This window comes from Apus apus, chromosome 7 (genome assembly GCF_020740795.1).
Source record: "Apus apus isolate bApuApu2 chromosome 7, bApuApu2.pri.cur, whole genome shotgun sequence".
Lineage (NCBI taxonomy): Eukaryota > Metazoa > Chordata > Aves > Apodiformes > Apodidae > Apus > Apus apus.
In genome coordinates, this window is record NC_067288.1 from 1,898,930 (window position 1) to 1,914,340 (window position 15,411).

The following is a 15,411-nucleotide window of genomic DNA, read 5'->3' on the forward strand; positions in this document are numbered from 1 at the left end:
CTGTAGCATCTTCATGGCCAACACAGTCCATGTGGCATCAGGAAGTGATCCTGTTTTATCACCATGCTTTCTAACAACAAAATATATGATATATTAAAGAGATCTTGAAATGATGCTTCACTCAAACTTGTAGGCTTTATAAAGTGAGTCCTCCCATCTTCTCCTCAGTCAAGTTTTGCTATGACAACAATTAAATTTCCTTCCATTCATCTTGCAGTATTATAGCATGACACTAATGAGAACCTGAAGCAAATGACTGAAAATTCACTCCAAATGAAGTATTTTTGCTTTTTTGTTGCCCAAGCAAAGTAAAGTGAGAGGTGGGTAAAGAAAGCACCTCAGGTTCTGGACTGCCATTTGCATATTCTTCTTCCTGTAATATAAACTTTTATTAGAGGCTCTAATTATAATATATATCTATATTTATTTGTTGGTCCTTTTTAAAAAAAAGGGGAAGAGCAATAAAATTGGTTCTTGTCTCTCCCAAAGAGTTGTCACTGTCCATGTGAACCACCTGTGTTGTCAGCTACAACTGACATTGTACATGTAAATGTGGTGCTGAGGGACATGGTTTAGTGGTGGACTTGGCACTGCTGGGTTAACAGTTGGACTTGATGATCTTAACCAAAATGATTCTGTGATCTAATAGGGATAAATAATTCTGCCTCCTTTTCTGTGTGAATACACATCTGTTATTTTCCCTCCTCTGCTTAATGAAGTTTGCAGCACAGTGGTTTTGTGGTTTTGACTTTAAAAGAACTTCCTGAGATGCTGTAGCAGAGATCCAGTTTTATAAATACATAGTTACCAAGAAAGCAATGTGTTAGAAGACCACAGGATGAGGTTGCCTGAGAGACTGCAACAGCAAAAGCTCATAGCCTGGAAATGGGAAGGAGAGTGTCTCTGAGCCTGCTCCTTCAATGTACCTCTCACAGGGAGAAGCGAGATCTGTGTGTTCCTTGCAGTCCCCCTCCAGACATCCTTCCATGGCCACTGCCCTGCAGGGGACCAAGGCAAGGTGGTGTTGGCACAAGCTAAGAAAAAGAGGTGAAATTGGAAAATGATCCCGACCAGCATACTGGTGACATGTGTATGGCCTTGGGCTAGGTCAGTGCTTCAGGAATCTGCGTGGTGCTAGTTGTCGGGCTGACAAATCTGTGTGCTTGCCCAGTTGGTCTTTTGGGGTTCAGAATGGCCAGGAGGTGAGCTCTGAGGCTGCAGTGATTCCCTGTGAGTCAATTACAAGATGTGGCCATGGTGTTGGAAAGCGGTTCAAAGAAACACCTGTACATTGAGGCCTCTGTTTACTTTAGTTTAGAGTTTGATCTTGTTCTTAAATATTTTTTGCACACAGGCTAGCTGGAATACTGTCCTTTGCAATTAATGACATTTGCTTATTTTCAGTGCAAATGGGAGCCAAATGAGGTGAGAAAACTTGTAAGGAAAGGAGACTTGATGGTACCTGTAGTCTCAACTCCGTTACCCACGTGGAGCCCTTCTCCTTTTTGTGGGGCTTGTGTATTTGTTGAAGAGAAATGGAATAAAATGTTGCCATGGGATAACATCCTCCTGCTGCAGTGCTTAAAAAGGAACGTCTTCATGGGAAACCCAGTCACTTGAAGTCCATCTAGGACTTAGACTGGTGGTGAAAGGATTTACAAGGTAAAGGGAATAAAGGGAGATTAAGATTAACGTTAGGTGACCTCAGCATAAACAAGGTCCCACATAGCAAGATGTGTGTGTACTCATACATATGTACAATGTCATGTACACCTTGGAGTAATTTTGTAATAGACCTATCTAGTATGGAAAAAGAATTAAGAAAAAAAAAGTGAGTGAAAATACCTCCTGGATCAATATGAGCATGCTCCAGGCATTGCACAGCGTTAATCTTGTGCAGAAGTGTGTGTCTGCATAAATACCCACATGTATGGAAAAACCTTCAGCTGGAATTTTGTGATTATTATTTCTGTTATCAGTACCTCCAACATGAGAATGGTTCTTGTTGTTTTACCCTGGGGATGGTTGGACAGTGAAGTAACTGGTTGCAAAGCCTGCCACCCAAAAGGGCAGGAAGAGAGACTACAGCACCCTGATTTAAAGGGTGATGTGGCATTGGTTTACATTTTTGGAAGGCTGTTAAAATGTTCCCAAGACACATTCTTGTATGAGCTGCCACAACACGTAATGTGATGCTGAGATCAGGGAGGAGGAAGCTGCTCAAGATGTCAGTTTCCCCATTAGTGGCTCATGGAGTAGAAAAAACCCCACCCAAACCTGAAAACAATCGACCTTCCCCAGATTATGCAGAGCATAGTTTAGTGTCTTGTGCCCCCCAGGAGCTAGTTTGGGTTCATTTGTTTTACTGAATCCTTAGTTTTTCTGGTGCTGTGAAATAAGCTTATAAATGAAGGATTGCCAGACTTTATTCCTGTTAAATTTGACTGTGAATAATTGTTTCTAGACAGAGCCTTGCTGCTTCTAACCCCGTTACCAATAAAGGATAACTTTCAGCAGCCTGAAGGATAAGCTTATCTGACATGGTGTTAATCAAACCCTTGGCTCGCATTGGGCTTGTTTCTGCTTGATCAGTCACAAGCTTTGGCCTTTATGGAATTTGTGATTATTAGGATTTTTTTTTAATCTGACAGAAGTGCAAAGGCAACTCATGAAGTCTTGTTGCTCCCCTAAGTAATGATGCAGTGAGGGGAATGTAGCAGAGCTGCCAGCTGGTGGTCCCTGCTGTTCTGTACTGGGGTGCCTGCTCTCAACAGGTGCAATTCAGGCATTTTAAGGTTAAAATTCAAATCTTTCCCATTCTTTTCCCTATCTGCTGTCCCAGGCCTGTGTGTTTGGGAGAGTGATGTTGCTCCTAGTGGCTTCCTGGTGGTTACTGCCTCTCCCCTCTGCAGTGCTGGTGGAGCTGCTTGTGCAGGAGACATCTCCAGATGGAGATGTTCTCCATCTATTTCCCCCAGAACAGAGGTGGTGACATGTGTGGAAGAAGGTATGAAGAAGCTGGAGAAAGCTGTGTCCATGAGGTGCATGTGCTGAAGGAGAACATGTACCCCACAGTGGAAGAATCCCAGCGAAGCTTAGATCCATTGTCCCAGCTAAACACATTGTGCATGGACAGCTGGAAGTCAACTCTTCAAACATTCATGTCTCTGCTACTTTCCATTCCAGGTGTGCATGGCTGTAGGGATAAGTCTCTAAGTTTGACCAGAGAGATGGGCTTTGTTTAAGCAGGATTAGTGCTCTGTATTTTGGTCTGCATTTTTTTATAATGAGGTAGTATAATGAATAAATTTAACTTAGCAGGTTCCATGGTTAAATCACAAGCTGCTCTTAAGAAGACAGGCCTTTTTTTAGAGTGTATGAGGTCTGTCTCAGGTCTGTCAACTACCTCTGAAATATGAGCTGCTCATGAAGTTGCCCACAAAGAACATTATAGCTATGTAAACCTATTGAAATCTATGGGATAATTGTGCAGCTTGGGGTAAAGTTTAGCCTTGCTTAGCAGAGCACTTGAGGAAGAGCCAAAATTGTAGAAAAGGAGATCTGCAAGGCTGGAACAGAGCCTGTTATTTTTGGCTCCTCCTTTGCTGCAGATCAAGTTTATGTGAACTTACAAACTTGTTTGTTTAGGTTGCCCTCAGAGAGATGCTTCCCTTCTGGTGCAGCAGATTTCACACCCTCGGCCTCAGCTGGCAAACTTGTGAAGAAATCTGATCTTTTTTTCACAGGATAGCTTTGACTTTCCCACTTGTCCTGTAGAGAAGCTGGATATATCCTGAGGTTTAGAAAGAGGAGGACCTGAAGTGCAATGGGTATTATTCTCTCCCATGGACTGAGCTTTGGGTGGCTAACTGGAGTTTTACCAGTGCAATTCACTGTCCCCGTGGCAGACGGATAATTTGGGGGGGTGTGCATGCCAAGGGCAGTTACAGCATTTTAAGTTTTTAATGAGTGTTGTCTGCATTAATACAAACCAAGGCTGAGTAAATGATGGCTTTCGATATTTTATTGTGTGCAAACTCTGCTTTTCATCATGTCAGCATGGGGATGAGGGGCAGCTCCACCCCAGAGCTGCTGGGTTTGGCTGAGCAAGTGCAAACAAACGTGCAGAGGGGTGATTCAGAACGCGGGATTTGGGTCTGGCATCCCATTTTTTCATGACAGGTGTGAAGTCATGACCCACAAAGAGTTGAAATGCTATTTCTATAAATAAAGATCAAACTGAGCTATGCTTTCAACACCAGGGTGTTTCGTGTTGCTTCCCTGTACGTGTAGCATAAAGCAGCACGTAGGTTTCAACGATCCCTGGGTGGTACCATAAGTACTGCACAAGGAAGAGAACTGTAGGAAAGAGGGAATTGCTGGTAATTCCCACTGCATTGTTACGTGTGCCAGAGCACTGGAAGGTGGTGGGCATGGTTAAAGAGGGCATGCCAAAGACATTTGCTTTTACAGGCTTTCTGCTTACCAGATGTTGTTCGTAGGTGATAGTGATGTTTGAAATGAAGGGGTGAATTCAGGAGGAGTGGCTTTCACACACAGGATTGCAGCAGAGGCAGCTTCTCTCCCTTCACAGCGAGCACCCGACCTGCTTCAGAGCTGCTGGTATTGATATCCAGCTTTGCCCATTCACATGGCTCAAGAAGAGCATCTAAAATTTTACATGTTTATCTCAATCACAGTTGTGTTTATCTTGGACTTGGGATGAAGTCGACCTGTGAGCTGAGCACTGAAATTATTTTGTTAACTCACATTGCTGCTACCCTGGTGGGCTGTGAGAATAAGATTGTGTATCTGGATGGATGGATGGACAGCAGTAATTTCAAAGATTGGTACTGGATTTGTTGACACAAGGCACACAGTATAGTTCACAGTTTATAGCTGAAAAGCATATCTTCAGTTGTGGGTTCCACTTCTATCTGGTGAAGCACCATGTGGGTATGTGTGGTCAACTGATCTTTTCATATTTACTTCTGATGGCTTTGCTTGTGGCCTTGTAGAATAAATACAAGGGCAAAGTCATTAATTCCTGTTCTGTCTCAATCCTTCACACTTGTTTGAAGTGCTGGCTGTACTGGTGTTCAGCATGAGCAATGCTTATTGTTTCCTTTAGTTTTCTGGGGTCTAGGGTTTGCTTTGATACAGTGAATAATCTACTTTTTTTTACAATTCATGTCCCTCAGGACACAAAGTATATTTTCCAATGGGCTTAAATGGCTTAAGAAGATAAAAACCCGTAGACCTCCAGAGGAATTTGTATCACTGATTGTGGTATGTTTTGAAAAGCCCACTGGAAGGGTGCTGAGTGTAAGCAATTGTGCCATGAAGAGGAAGGGCCATGGTTATGTTGTGACTCTTGGGAGGGTCATCTTACCTCCCAACACCAATATTAAAGTGGAATAACAACTTTTATAGCAAGTTCTTACCCCTTTCTCCTCCTAATTTCCAGATGGCTGAAGTCTGGTGAGTCTCAGCGACATCTCTTCTGTACGCCAGCCAAGAAGTTATTGTTTTTCTGACCTTTCTTCTGAGTTTTCCTGACCTGCATCCCTACTGGCCATTTGGCAACACATTGTTGAGCAGAGGAGGGTGGCAGGGCAAGATGGCCAGGCTGTGTGCTGCCGTCCCACCAGGCTGAAACCAACAGCTACACCAGCAGAAATTGTGGGAGAACTTAACAAACAGTGCCCTTATTTTTTAAAATGTTGAGTCACTTCGTTTCAATAGAAACAATGAAATCCAAAATAAAAAGTTGGGTATTTGAGGACATGCTGTGGGTCTGATGACTTGGAGTTACGTGCAAGTGTCCAGCATAGGTGACTCACAGTTAGGAGGGTCAATGGCAGTGGAGAGGCAGGAAGAAACAAGTTTGGAGGAGGATTCCCTATTTCCAGTGGGGTAACAGGCAGATGCTTCTTGTTTCTCACTGCAGTGACATTTGTTGTGCCACAACTTGTGCTAAACTTATGTGATCAAGTGCAAGGGTGGTTGTTTTCCTGTTGGTAATTTTGGTTGCATGCAGGCTTCTACTGGAGATGATCAGATTATGTCTTCTCCTAGGATAAACATCCATCTAGCTGCTGGGTTTCAGATCAGATTTACAGAGGCTGGAGCTGCACCACTGCCAGACCAGCCGGGTGGGAACGTTGGCCTCGCTTCACGTAAACAGCTCGGACTGAGCAAGCCACGCTCAGCTTGGAAAAGAATGAGGGGAACTCATTTTTCAACTGCCCTGGAGTGCTTTATCTCCAGTTGCCCCACGTTACCATTTTCTGAGAAGAGTTTCTGTTACTCATGACTGTTTTCCATCATGTTTGTTTTCAGATAGGATATTTTTATCTTCTGTAAACCAAAGGAGTTTAAAAGATCCATCTGTGAACAATGGACCAAGGGTCCTTGCCCTTCTTTTCCCACCCGCAGGTATCGCTGCAATTCCTGTTGAGCCGGGTGGTGCAAGGCCACCTCCTTCTGCAGTGCCACTCACAACCTCTTCAAAAACCCTTTTTCTTCTGATTTTAAGAGGGAATAGCGTTTTTAGTACAGAGAACCTTTGCTACACATAGTGCAAAGACTGGAATTAAAAGCAGGAAACGTTTGCTCCTCGGTTCATGTTTTAGTTATTGTAAATATATTCTGCACATTGAAATCACATTGATTAAATGTTTCTCACTTAATATATATTATGAATTGTATAGTTCCTTTCTTTTTGATCACTGTACTTTAAGCTGACCTAAGAAATGTTGACACTGAAGAATCACACTTCTGAGCTGGTTTGGGCATAATTGAAAGACTTTGCCAAAATTACAGGTATTTCCTGTGATTGTTGAGGTTTTTTTTCCCAACACCAGAATTTTGTTCTTTGTCCCACTTCCTCTGCAAATTTTTACTGCAGGATGCAGGCAGCAGTCAAGTGAGGGCCAGTGTCCCCAAGCCTTCTGTAACAGATTAAGAGGCTGCTGCAAGCTGGAAAAGAAAAAGCCATGGTGGAAAATAGGGGCAAACCCTGAGCAGGAAACTCCACTGGGGCTGGGGCCAGCAACATCCTACTGCTGGCTGGGACCAGAAGAAAAAAAAAATGCTATAAAGAAGGTTTTGGGAAGCTTTGTCCTTATTTGGAGAATAAGTTTCTGCCTCTGCCCAGAGCAGGCTAGATTTTAAAAGGATTTTCTGCTTTAGCAGCACTGGTATCCTGCTATTATACAAAAGCACATCCTATAAACAGTAGGTCTCAAAAAATCTGATCTCCTCAGAGTGGTGGGTTGGAGTCCAGATATTCACCTGGTGCTGTTCCAGAAGTAAATATGTGAAAAATTTGCATATCTGAAAACCTAACGTGACCTCCTGGTGTCCCTCCAGCTTGGTGTAATGACACTGCCAGTGTGGCTGAGCCGCCTCCTCTGGCGCTGGGCCCGGCTCCAAGGGGCAGCAGGTTTGTTCCCTGACTGTGGTGTGTGGTTGGAAGGGGGCAAAAGGGGCTCTCAGCTTTATTGAAGGCAGTGATCCCCTCGGTGCTTAAGGGGAAAGCTTCAGCTCACCTCTCCGAGCTGCTTACACGGGAGTAGCTGGAATGAAGGGTCGTGTCGATGTTGTCCCTAGACTTGAGGGATGTGTCAAATTCAGTGCATGAAACTGAAAATCAAATGGGAGCAGCAGAGGCCTTTTTCTTTTGCATATATAGCTTTTTCTTCTGCATGCACGTCCACTTAATGATAGCAATGTAGATTATGGAGGAATTGAATACTGTGGCTATCTGAATTGATGAAATTACCTCTGGCAGCCTGATGATGTCCCACATTAGGGCCAAATCAGAGCTGGACCTGAAATAAACACCTTATTACATCTTTTGCTATTGCTCATCTCTGCAGACTCCTTACCAAACCACCTGTTTTTCCATGGCAGTCCTAGCCATACGTATCTGGGGTTTTTTAATGGAAGTGAGGTAGCCATGAGTGGTAAATCTTGGACCACAGCATCTTCTACAGCAGAGTATCCCATACACTTTCTCCCATAAAATCCCACGCACTTATAACAATCCACAGCTTTTCTCTTTCTTTAACTGTTTTAAAAATTACTTGAGATCCAAAAAAAAAGCAAGCATGAACATTCTGGGAACAGCACTGACATTTAAACCTCATCTTTTGGTGAGAATTGGCAATAAAATCAGTACTAATCCAGGAAGTTTTGCATGGTTACTTTGGAAGGACTGTGCTTCTATGCTTGAAAGAGCAAATCTGTCAAGACCTTTCTCTGATTCCATCATAGCTGCTGCAGACTCAGCCTGTTGTATAAATACAGAAACATCCTGAGAACTCCCTGTCAGTCCCCTTTGGTGGTAGTGCTGTGGGTGGCTGGCAGGAGTTTATCAGTCTGGGAACATCATCATGCTTTCCCTTTTTGGCCCTTCAGGAGGCTGAATGGATGGCTCCAAGAAATCACAGACTGGGAACTGTTGTGGGGTTTTTTTGTCTTATTCAGAAAAAATGATTTTTTTTTTCCCCCTGAGAAGAACAAAATCAGATTTTGAAAGCATCATAATTGCTGGAGGTGTGAAATTCTGTTTCTCTGTTGTATGCTCAGAAAAATCCCTTGTCATGGGGTTTCTTAACGCAAGGAGAAAAGGGATCTCTCCAGTGTCCTGGCCAGTCTGGATGTCATCTAGATCACAGTCCAGCTTGAGGCTTTTGCATTGCCACTGACTGCTGGAGTCACGTACATGCATGTGGCTTTAACTTTTGCCTTCACTTCCCTGTCCGTAAAGCATTATTACTTCTTTGATGGGGTTAATGAGTTAATTACTTGTAAATTGCTTTGAGATTCCCAGAAATGAGACTGTCAGTGTGTTTATCGCTGTTACTGCTCCTGATGAGATCTTGATCACAGCGAGACAATACAAGATTAGTGTTTATTGCAGCATGACTGAGTATCTGTTTACATTAAAACAAAGAAGAGACTGCAGTGCCCAAGCCTAGGAACATCCTTTGCAGGAGCTTTGACATCTAAAATCTAACTGTGTGATAAAATTAGCTATTAGAGCTAAACACTAGCCAGTGTTGCTTGTCTATATCTTTCTGTGAGAACCTTACTGTATGTATGTCCCAGGGATCTTGTCTTAGAGAAATGGATTTGGGATCTGTTCTAGTGTGAGAGGTCCCTGCTTATTGTTGGGGGGTTGGACTAGATGACTTTTTGAGGTCCCTTCCAACCCAAGACATTCCATGATTCTATGTGTTGCCTACTCTTAGAAAGAAGAACAGCATCCAAAACCCAGGGAACAGATTCCCTCTGTGCTTGGTTATCACAGCAGCTGAAGGCACCTCTGAGGGCTTCCTGACCTGCTGTGCAGCCAGTGGCCCTTGGTACGCTTGGGCAAGAACGTGGCTCGCTGCTGCCAGCTGCCTTGGTTTGCATGAGTTTCTGAACCCACATACATTAAATCCAATTAAATCTCTCTGTTTCAGGAAAGACAGAGGCTGTCATCAAGAACTTCAGCCCGCACTACCGACGCCAGTACGCGGTGACTTTCTGCAGGCATGTGCAGGAGGAGCTGGAGCAGCACCGGGATTCCCAGTCCCGCTTCCTGAAAACCAAGGTAGGAGGACATGTAAGCTAATCCTCAAGCTGCCATGCAGCTCTGCTCTCCTGCATGGAAGAATTAATGCATTTAAATCACACATTCGATACCCATAACATATGGAAAACGTGAGCTGGAAGTGTCCCAGCCACTGACTGCACTTGGTTTTCTTGTTTTTCCCAGGGTTGAATGCCCCCAGGTAAAGTTAATAGGCATTACAGATACTCAGAGCTTCTAAAAATCAAACCTAAGGTATTTGTACAGTTCTTGAAATGTTTCTATGTCTACGAGCACAGTACAGAAGAGATTTTTCAGCTTCTTATATTTGATAGTTGAATACGTGTATCTAGGACATTTTATATGTGCACTCCTACGTATAACCCAAGTGTACCCAGTAGATTTGCAAGTGCAGCCATTGGATTTGGTTCAGTGAGGTTTTAGGGAGAAAAGTTAAATTTGAGTGCAGGTTTAAATTTATTTTTGAAAATTCATCTTGTTTGGTTGTCTCAGCCATGAGAAGAACCATGACACAAGTTTCTGGTACAAAGCAGCATTTCATCAAGGCAGAGTTGGGCAAAAGTAGTTGCTTCTTGCTGTTTTCAGGGTTTTGAAAGAATCTTGGGACAGAGATCAGACATCCAGGGCAAAAGGGTGTGTAGGAAACTTAAGTAACCTTTTCAGTCATGGCTACAGGGTTCCATAAAGAAGGTGGCAATGACCCCCTCTGTGAAGTGAGCTATGGAGAGCTGTTTTTTATCAGAGGAGGAGAGACAAAAAGAGAGACAGAAGTCTCTTTATTAGAGGCAAATGCAGAGAACTGGCCTTCAATATTAAAACAGAAATCTAACTTTGTCAGCTGTTGTGGAAATCATGGGTTTCCAATGCTCTTGAAATGAACAGGCAAAAGCAATGAGGTGGGATGTGAAAGGTGAGATAATAGAAGAGCTGTGTCTTTCAGAAAGATGCTTATCAGTTACAAGAGCACAGGTTCAAAGGTGTTATGAAGAAATGGAAAATAATTTCCTATTTTATAATAAGACTTCTTGCTGCATCAATGAAATGTTTCGTAGATGTTATGTAGTGGAAAATGAGAGATGATGAACTCCAAGTCATCTTGCATTCAGCATGCCAACTGAAGGGTAAATAAGAACATCTCCATCTCAGAAATCTGTAAGTATTTTTAGAACTCAGAGCTCCTCTTCTGCCTGCTCACCTCAGGCTACAAGACTTCGGTTGTGATGTATCAGAGAGAACTAGAAAGATGTTTATGACTCCAAAAGGCGTCTGAAGACTTAAGAGCCCTCAGTCTTATGGAAATTTAAACATAAAAGCTTCAAAATGGTCAGTAATCCAGAGTAATTTCAGATGTCAAAAACTGTCTCTGCAGCCCCCGTTGGAAGCTGGGACAGTCTTGTACGAGGCAGAGGTGCTGCATTTTGCTGAGGACCTGAAGAAGTGGAAGGACCGATACGTTGTTATCAAAAACGACTACACTGTGGATTGCTTTGAGACTAAGGAGGTAAATTCTTCTTCCTCTTACATTCTTCTGCACTCCCAAAGACACTTTGGCCTTGCAGAGCTGGCTGGAAGCTCCATGGGGATGGCTGAGGGTACAACCAAGCACCTTGAGTTGGCCACACTCGTTTGCAAGAACTTGCAAATAGTTTTAACAGTGCCTTCAACTCTTCTGAGCAGTATGTCAGTGTAATAAGCCCCTGTGCTTCTGCAGTTGGATTTTCAGTAGCAGTTTTTGGATGGCTTCAGGTTGAAGCTCTTTATGAAGCTTTTTGTTTGGCAGCTGCTGTAGTCAAACGAGTCCTGGCTGACAAATCAAACACACAGGGCTTAGAAGAAAATCTCATCCTTTCCCCTCCCTTCTGTCCTGGACTCTTCACTGTGGCTGATAAGCACTGTGAGGATGTTTTTAAATATGGTTTTTACATTTAAGGATGTTTTAGATTTGTTGTGTCTAGGGAATCCAAAATTCAGTCTGACAAAAAAATTTCCCTTTGGGGAACATGCCCATACATTAGCTTTGTCAACATGTTGCATGTTTTATGTTTTTCTGCTCCTTAAATCTCTCTTTGACTCCCTGTCTCTTGACTTTCCAGGCCTACCAGAAGGGAGCCAGCCCTAAATACCATGTTCTTCCTGCAGGAGGCAAAGTTCTGACTTCAGAAGAGGATTACAATTTGCTGTCTGATACACATTTTCCTGATCCTGTTGGTAAGCCCTGCTTGAAGCCTCACTGCCAACCCCCAGGCCCCATTCTCCAAGCAGACCCTCTCTGGGCAGGCTTTCAGGGTAGACTTTGGAACAGGGCAACAGAAGATGCACCCAGCCCAATTCCTAAGGCAAAACACAGCCCCAGGGTGGACTTAGACAGAGGGTCCTGTAAGCTCATATTCAGACAAATGCTGGCTCCTTATTTTTTCCAGCATCCCGGCACAAAGCTGCTGGAAGCTGAGCAGAAGCAGGGCAGGAACCACACCACCATTGTTCCTGGACTTTGTTAGTATTCCTGGTTTATTTGTTTCCATTTTTAGCTGCCAGCTGCCTGGGTTGACTCACAGTTGATAATAAGTCCCACAGAGAGGGCAGGAAGGTTGCTGCTGCTGCTGAATGTGTTGTTTATGGGCTGGGAACTGCTGTGATCCTGTCTACCCCCACCCCACTCCACAAAGATGGAGAAAATTTGGGCTTTAAGGGAGCAGATTTCATGTTGCAGAGTCAGATTTGGAAAATGGGATGTCACATAAGGAAAGGGATAAGGGTAACATGTACACAAGGATTTTTTTCTTTAAGTCCTGTCTCATACCATTTAAAGTTATGACTGTTGGGAGGTGTCCCCACAACACCCCTTTCCCAGGGCGTAGGGTGGTCAGAGGGTAACATGGGGCAGCAGTGCCTGATGGTGTCCTCTGTGTGTCACCACAGCTCTGCAGGAGTTGGGGTTGAGTGATGTGGAGCAGCCCAAGGCTGCTTTGGGCTTCCCCATTGGCACTCCCTTCACAAAGAGTGGTCCAGTTACTCTTTTGTGGCTCTTCTCCCCCTCTGTGCAGTGCTGAAGACCTTCCAAGTTGAACCTCTTGTGGCTGGGCTCTCGATGCATGCCACAGAGGCAAGACTGTGTTCAGTCACCCACAGGTAGTGTCATACAGCATCCCTGTGCACAGTGACTCAGGTGAAACTGGAGATCCTTCATGCTTTCTTTGCTTCAGCTTCAGGGGTTTGAAGTGACAGTCCATAAGGCCATCTTGCAGTTGTGCATGGAAACCCTGCAGGCAGGGGAACTGCTGCAGTTCCTACATCTAATGCAGGTCATTTCTATATGGGAGACCTGAGGCTCCTATATGGTCTCTATGTGGAAGGGACCAGAGCTGCCCACTGGCATTATTTGCCATGAAAGCCTCTTCTCTCGCAGCTGCAATCCAATTAAATAGTTGGACATTTTAACCAAAAAAGTACAGTTTATGGCCACCTTGAATACAAAACAAGAGGGCATCAAATTATAGTACAACATAGAGAGGTGGTTGGTGCCTGCTGAGTTTGCCCATCCTGGCTGTGTCCCCTCTGTTCCCAGTCACTTGGATCAAGAAGGAGACTTGTTCCTGCCAGCAAAGGTTTCCCTTTTAACCAGTTCCCTCTGTCACGGCAGAGGAACAGAGCCAAGAAATCAGCAGATTTCCAGTGGAGATGTGTGTTCTGTGTGTGTAGGGCCGAGTGAGAAGGAGGTGGCTCAAGCCTTCGTTCCGCTGCCGAGGGAGTTCCCGGTGTTCCTGTGGCAGCCCTTCTCCCGCCACAGCTGCTACTGCTTCCCGGAGCCGGCGGCTCAGCGGGAGTTCAGCGCCGTGCTGGGGGACTGCGTGAGGCACTCCAACCATGGTGAGTCCAGAAGGAACCTCTTCCTGTGTGTCACCCACCCCGGGGGAGATTTAAGCAGCAGTCAGAACGAAAAAGCTGGAGCAAGATGCAACCTATGGAGGATGCTTGGGTTTCAGGGCCTTGAGGAACGTGTCCACATCCCTCTTCTTGTTTTGCTGGGGCGCAGCGAGGTGGGATTGGAGCTGCAGTGCAGTAAGCTTGGGTAGAAAACATGGGAATTGTTTTGGAAGTGGAGCTCCCCTCTGTCAGCTCACCTAAATCAGCATCAGGATGCAAAGTCATATGAATTGTGCACTAAGTGTGGCGTGGCAAACTCTCAGCTGTGTTTGCAAGCTTGACAACTGCATCGCAGATGGAGCAGACCAGGTTTGTACAACAGGGAGGGAATGTCTTCTCCCACTGCATTTCTCTGAATGGTCAAACATTTGGTGTTTTCTGTGGGTGTTTAGGTGGCAGCTCAAGCCCCCAGCCATGGTTAAGCTTTGTAGGAGGGACACCAAAGGTGTGTAAGACACAGTAATGATTGTTTGTACAAGGGTAGATTTTAAATCTCACTTTCTGAGTATGTCAGACTAGAACACTTTAAAAAAACCCCCACTTGTGACTTGCAAGGATTATAAAAACAACCTTGCATTTATGAGTTGGATCCTTCAGAAAAAGAAACATTTTCCTGCTTTTCAGATGACTTTCTCTTTTTCCATCAAGCTGACCTGGTTCCCCAGCTGGTGTCCAGGCTCTTCGTGCCTTTCGTGTCGCTGTTAAATCACATCAGCTCCCACTGCCCTTGATGGGAGATGGGAACTCTGGAACTTCTCCAGCAGTCTCAGCTACTTGGGCCTGAAGCCTGTGCTTGTAGACAAATGAGAGTGCAGTGTGTGAACAGTCCCTTTCACTTGCAGAAGTGGCTCCCAGTGTATTTTTTTTGCTGTCACTTTGTCCCCTGGCCACCAGCTTCACCCAATTACCTGGTCTCACACTGTCCTCCACAGATCCTTCTCAACTGCTGCCCCTTTTTCTTTGTCTCCAGTGCCAAAGGCATTCCTGATCTCCTTCCCATCCTCCCCTTGATGAAGACACACACTTTCTAGACAGCTCCCTAGGATGTGCAGTTGTTTGTCTGGTGCCTGGGGTGGCTGGTGGCAGGTGCCTTCTTTGCAGGACACGCAGGATTCCCATGCCCGGTGCTAGCTGGGTGGTGTACACTCCCCTGACCCTTGACTCTCCCTCTCCAGCTGGTGTCCATGCTCATGCTGAAGGTGGTGAGACATGGTGTGCCCTTCCAGCCCTGACAGCCTCACACAAACCAGAGGAAGCAGCTCCCATGCAAATCTGTGTAGGTGTGGGGAGCCTGAGGGTTGAAACACCCTGGCACCCAGTCACAGGGGCTGTAAAGACTGTTTCATGGCTAGATTAACATAGGTTGGAGGCATCAGTCTAGAAGGAGCACACCTTCACTTGGTACTTCCAAACAGCTTGAGTCTCATTAAAGATTCCCTGCATGGCTGCTGGAGGAACCTGCATTCCCATGGCGTGCCTGAGGGCAAAGCCTGCCTCTGGGATCCAGCTGCAGTCCTACAGTATGAAAGCACTCCAGACTTTGGAAAGCCACCCTTTTGCTCCTCTCTGGGCTTTGGTAAGGTAATGGGGACACAATCAAGTTTTCCTGGCACTGTCAGTCCTCCATGCCTTGGAGCCTGCTCATTAGGCTTGGGATTTTTCATTTCTCTTGTCTGGAGCAAGTGTCACGGGCTTGACAAAGCTTTTGGCAGCCTTTTTTTTTCTTAAAGTTCAGCACATCACTCTGGGGGCCAATTGAGACTTGGCATAAGCTGAGACTAGATGACCTAATAGGTCTTTTCCATCTCCAGTGCCTGTGAGTCTGTTTTGTATTATATTTCAGATGGCTCAGCTATTGCTCATGCCTGCATCTGTTCCAA

General features: G+C 44.9%; 1 protein-coding gene across 1 annotated transcript in view; it reads left to right on the plus strand.

The window, feature by feature from the left end:
* The window catches only part of NIBAN1 (niban apoptosis regulator 1), a 65,950-nt gene that overhangs the window by 17,482 nt on the left and 33,057 nt on the right, over positions 1 to 15,411 (plus strand). Inside the window, exons 2-5 of the mRNA XM_051624377.1 lie at positions 9,477 to 9,607; positions 10,977 to 11,108; positions 11,701 to 11,815; positions 13,307 to 13,474. Of these exons, the coding sequence (XP_051480337.1) occupies positions 9,477 to 9,607; positions 10,977 to 11,108; positions 11,701 to 11,815; positions 13,307 to 13,474 (546 nt within the window). The remainder of the gene's footprint in view (positions 1 to 9,476; positions 9,608 to 10,976; positions 11,109 to 11,700; positions 11,816 to 13,306; positions 13,475 to 15,411) is intronic.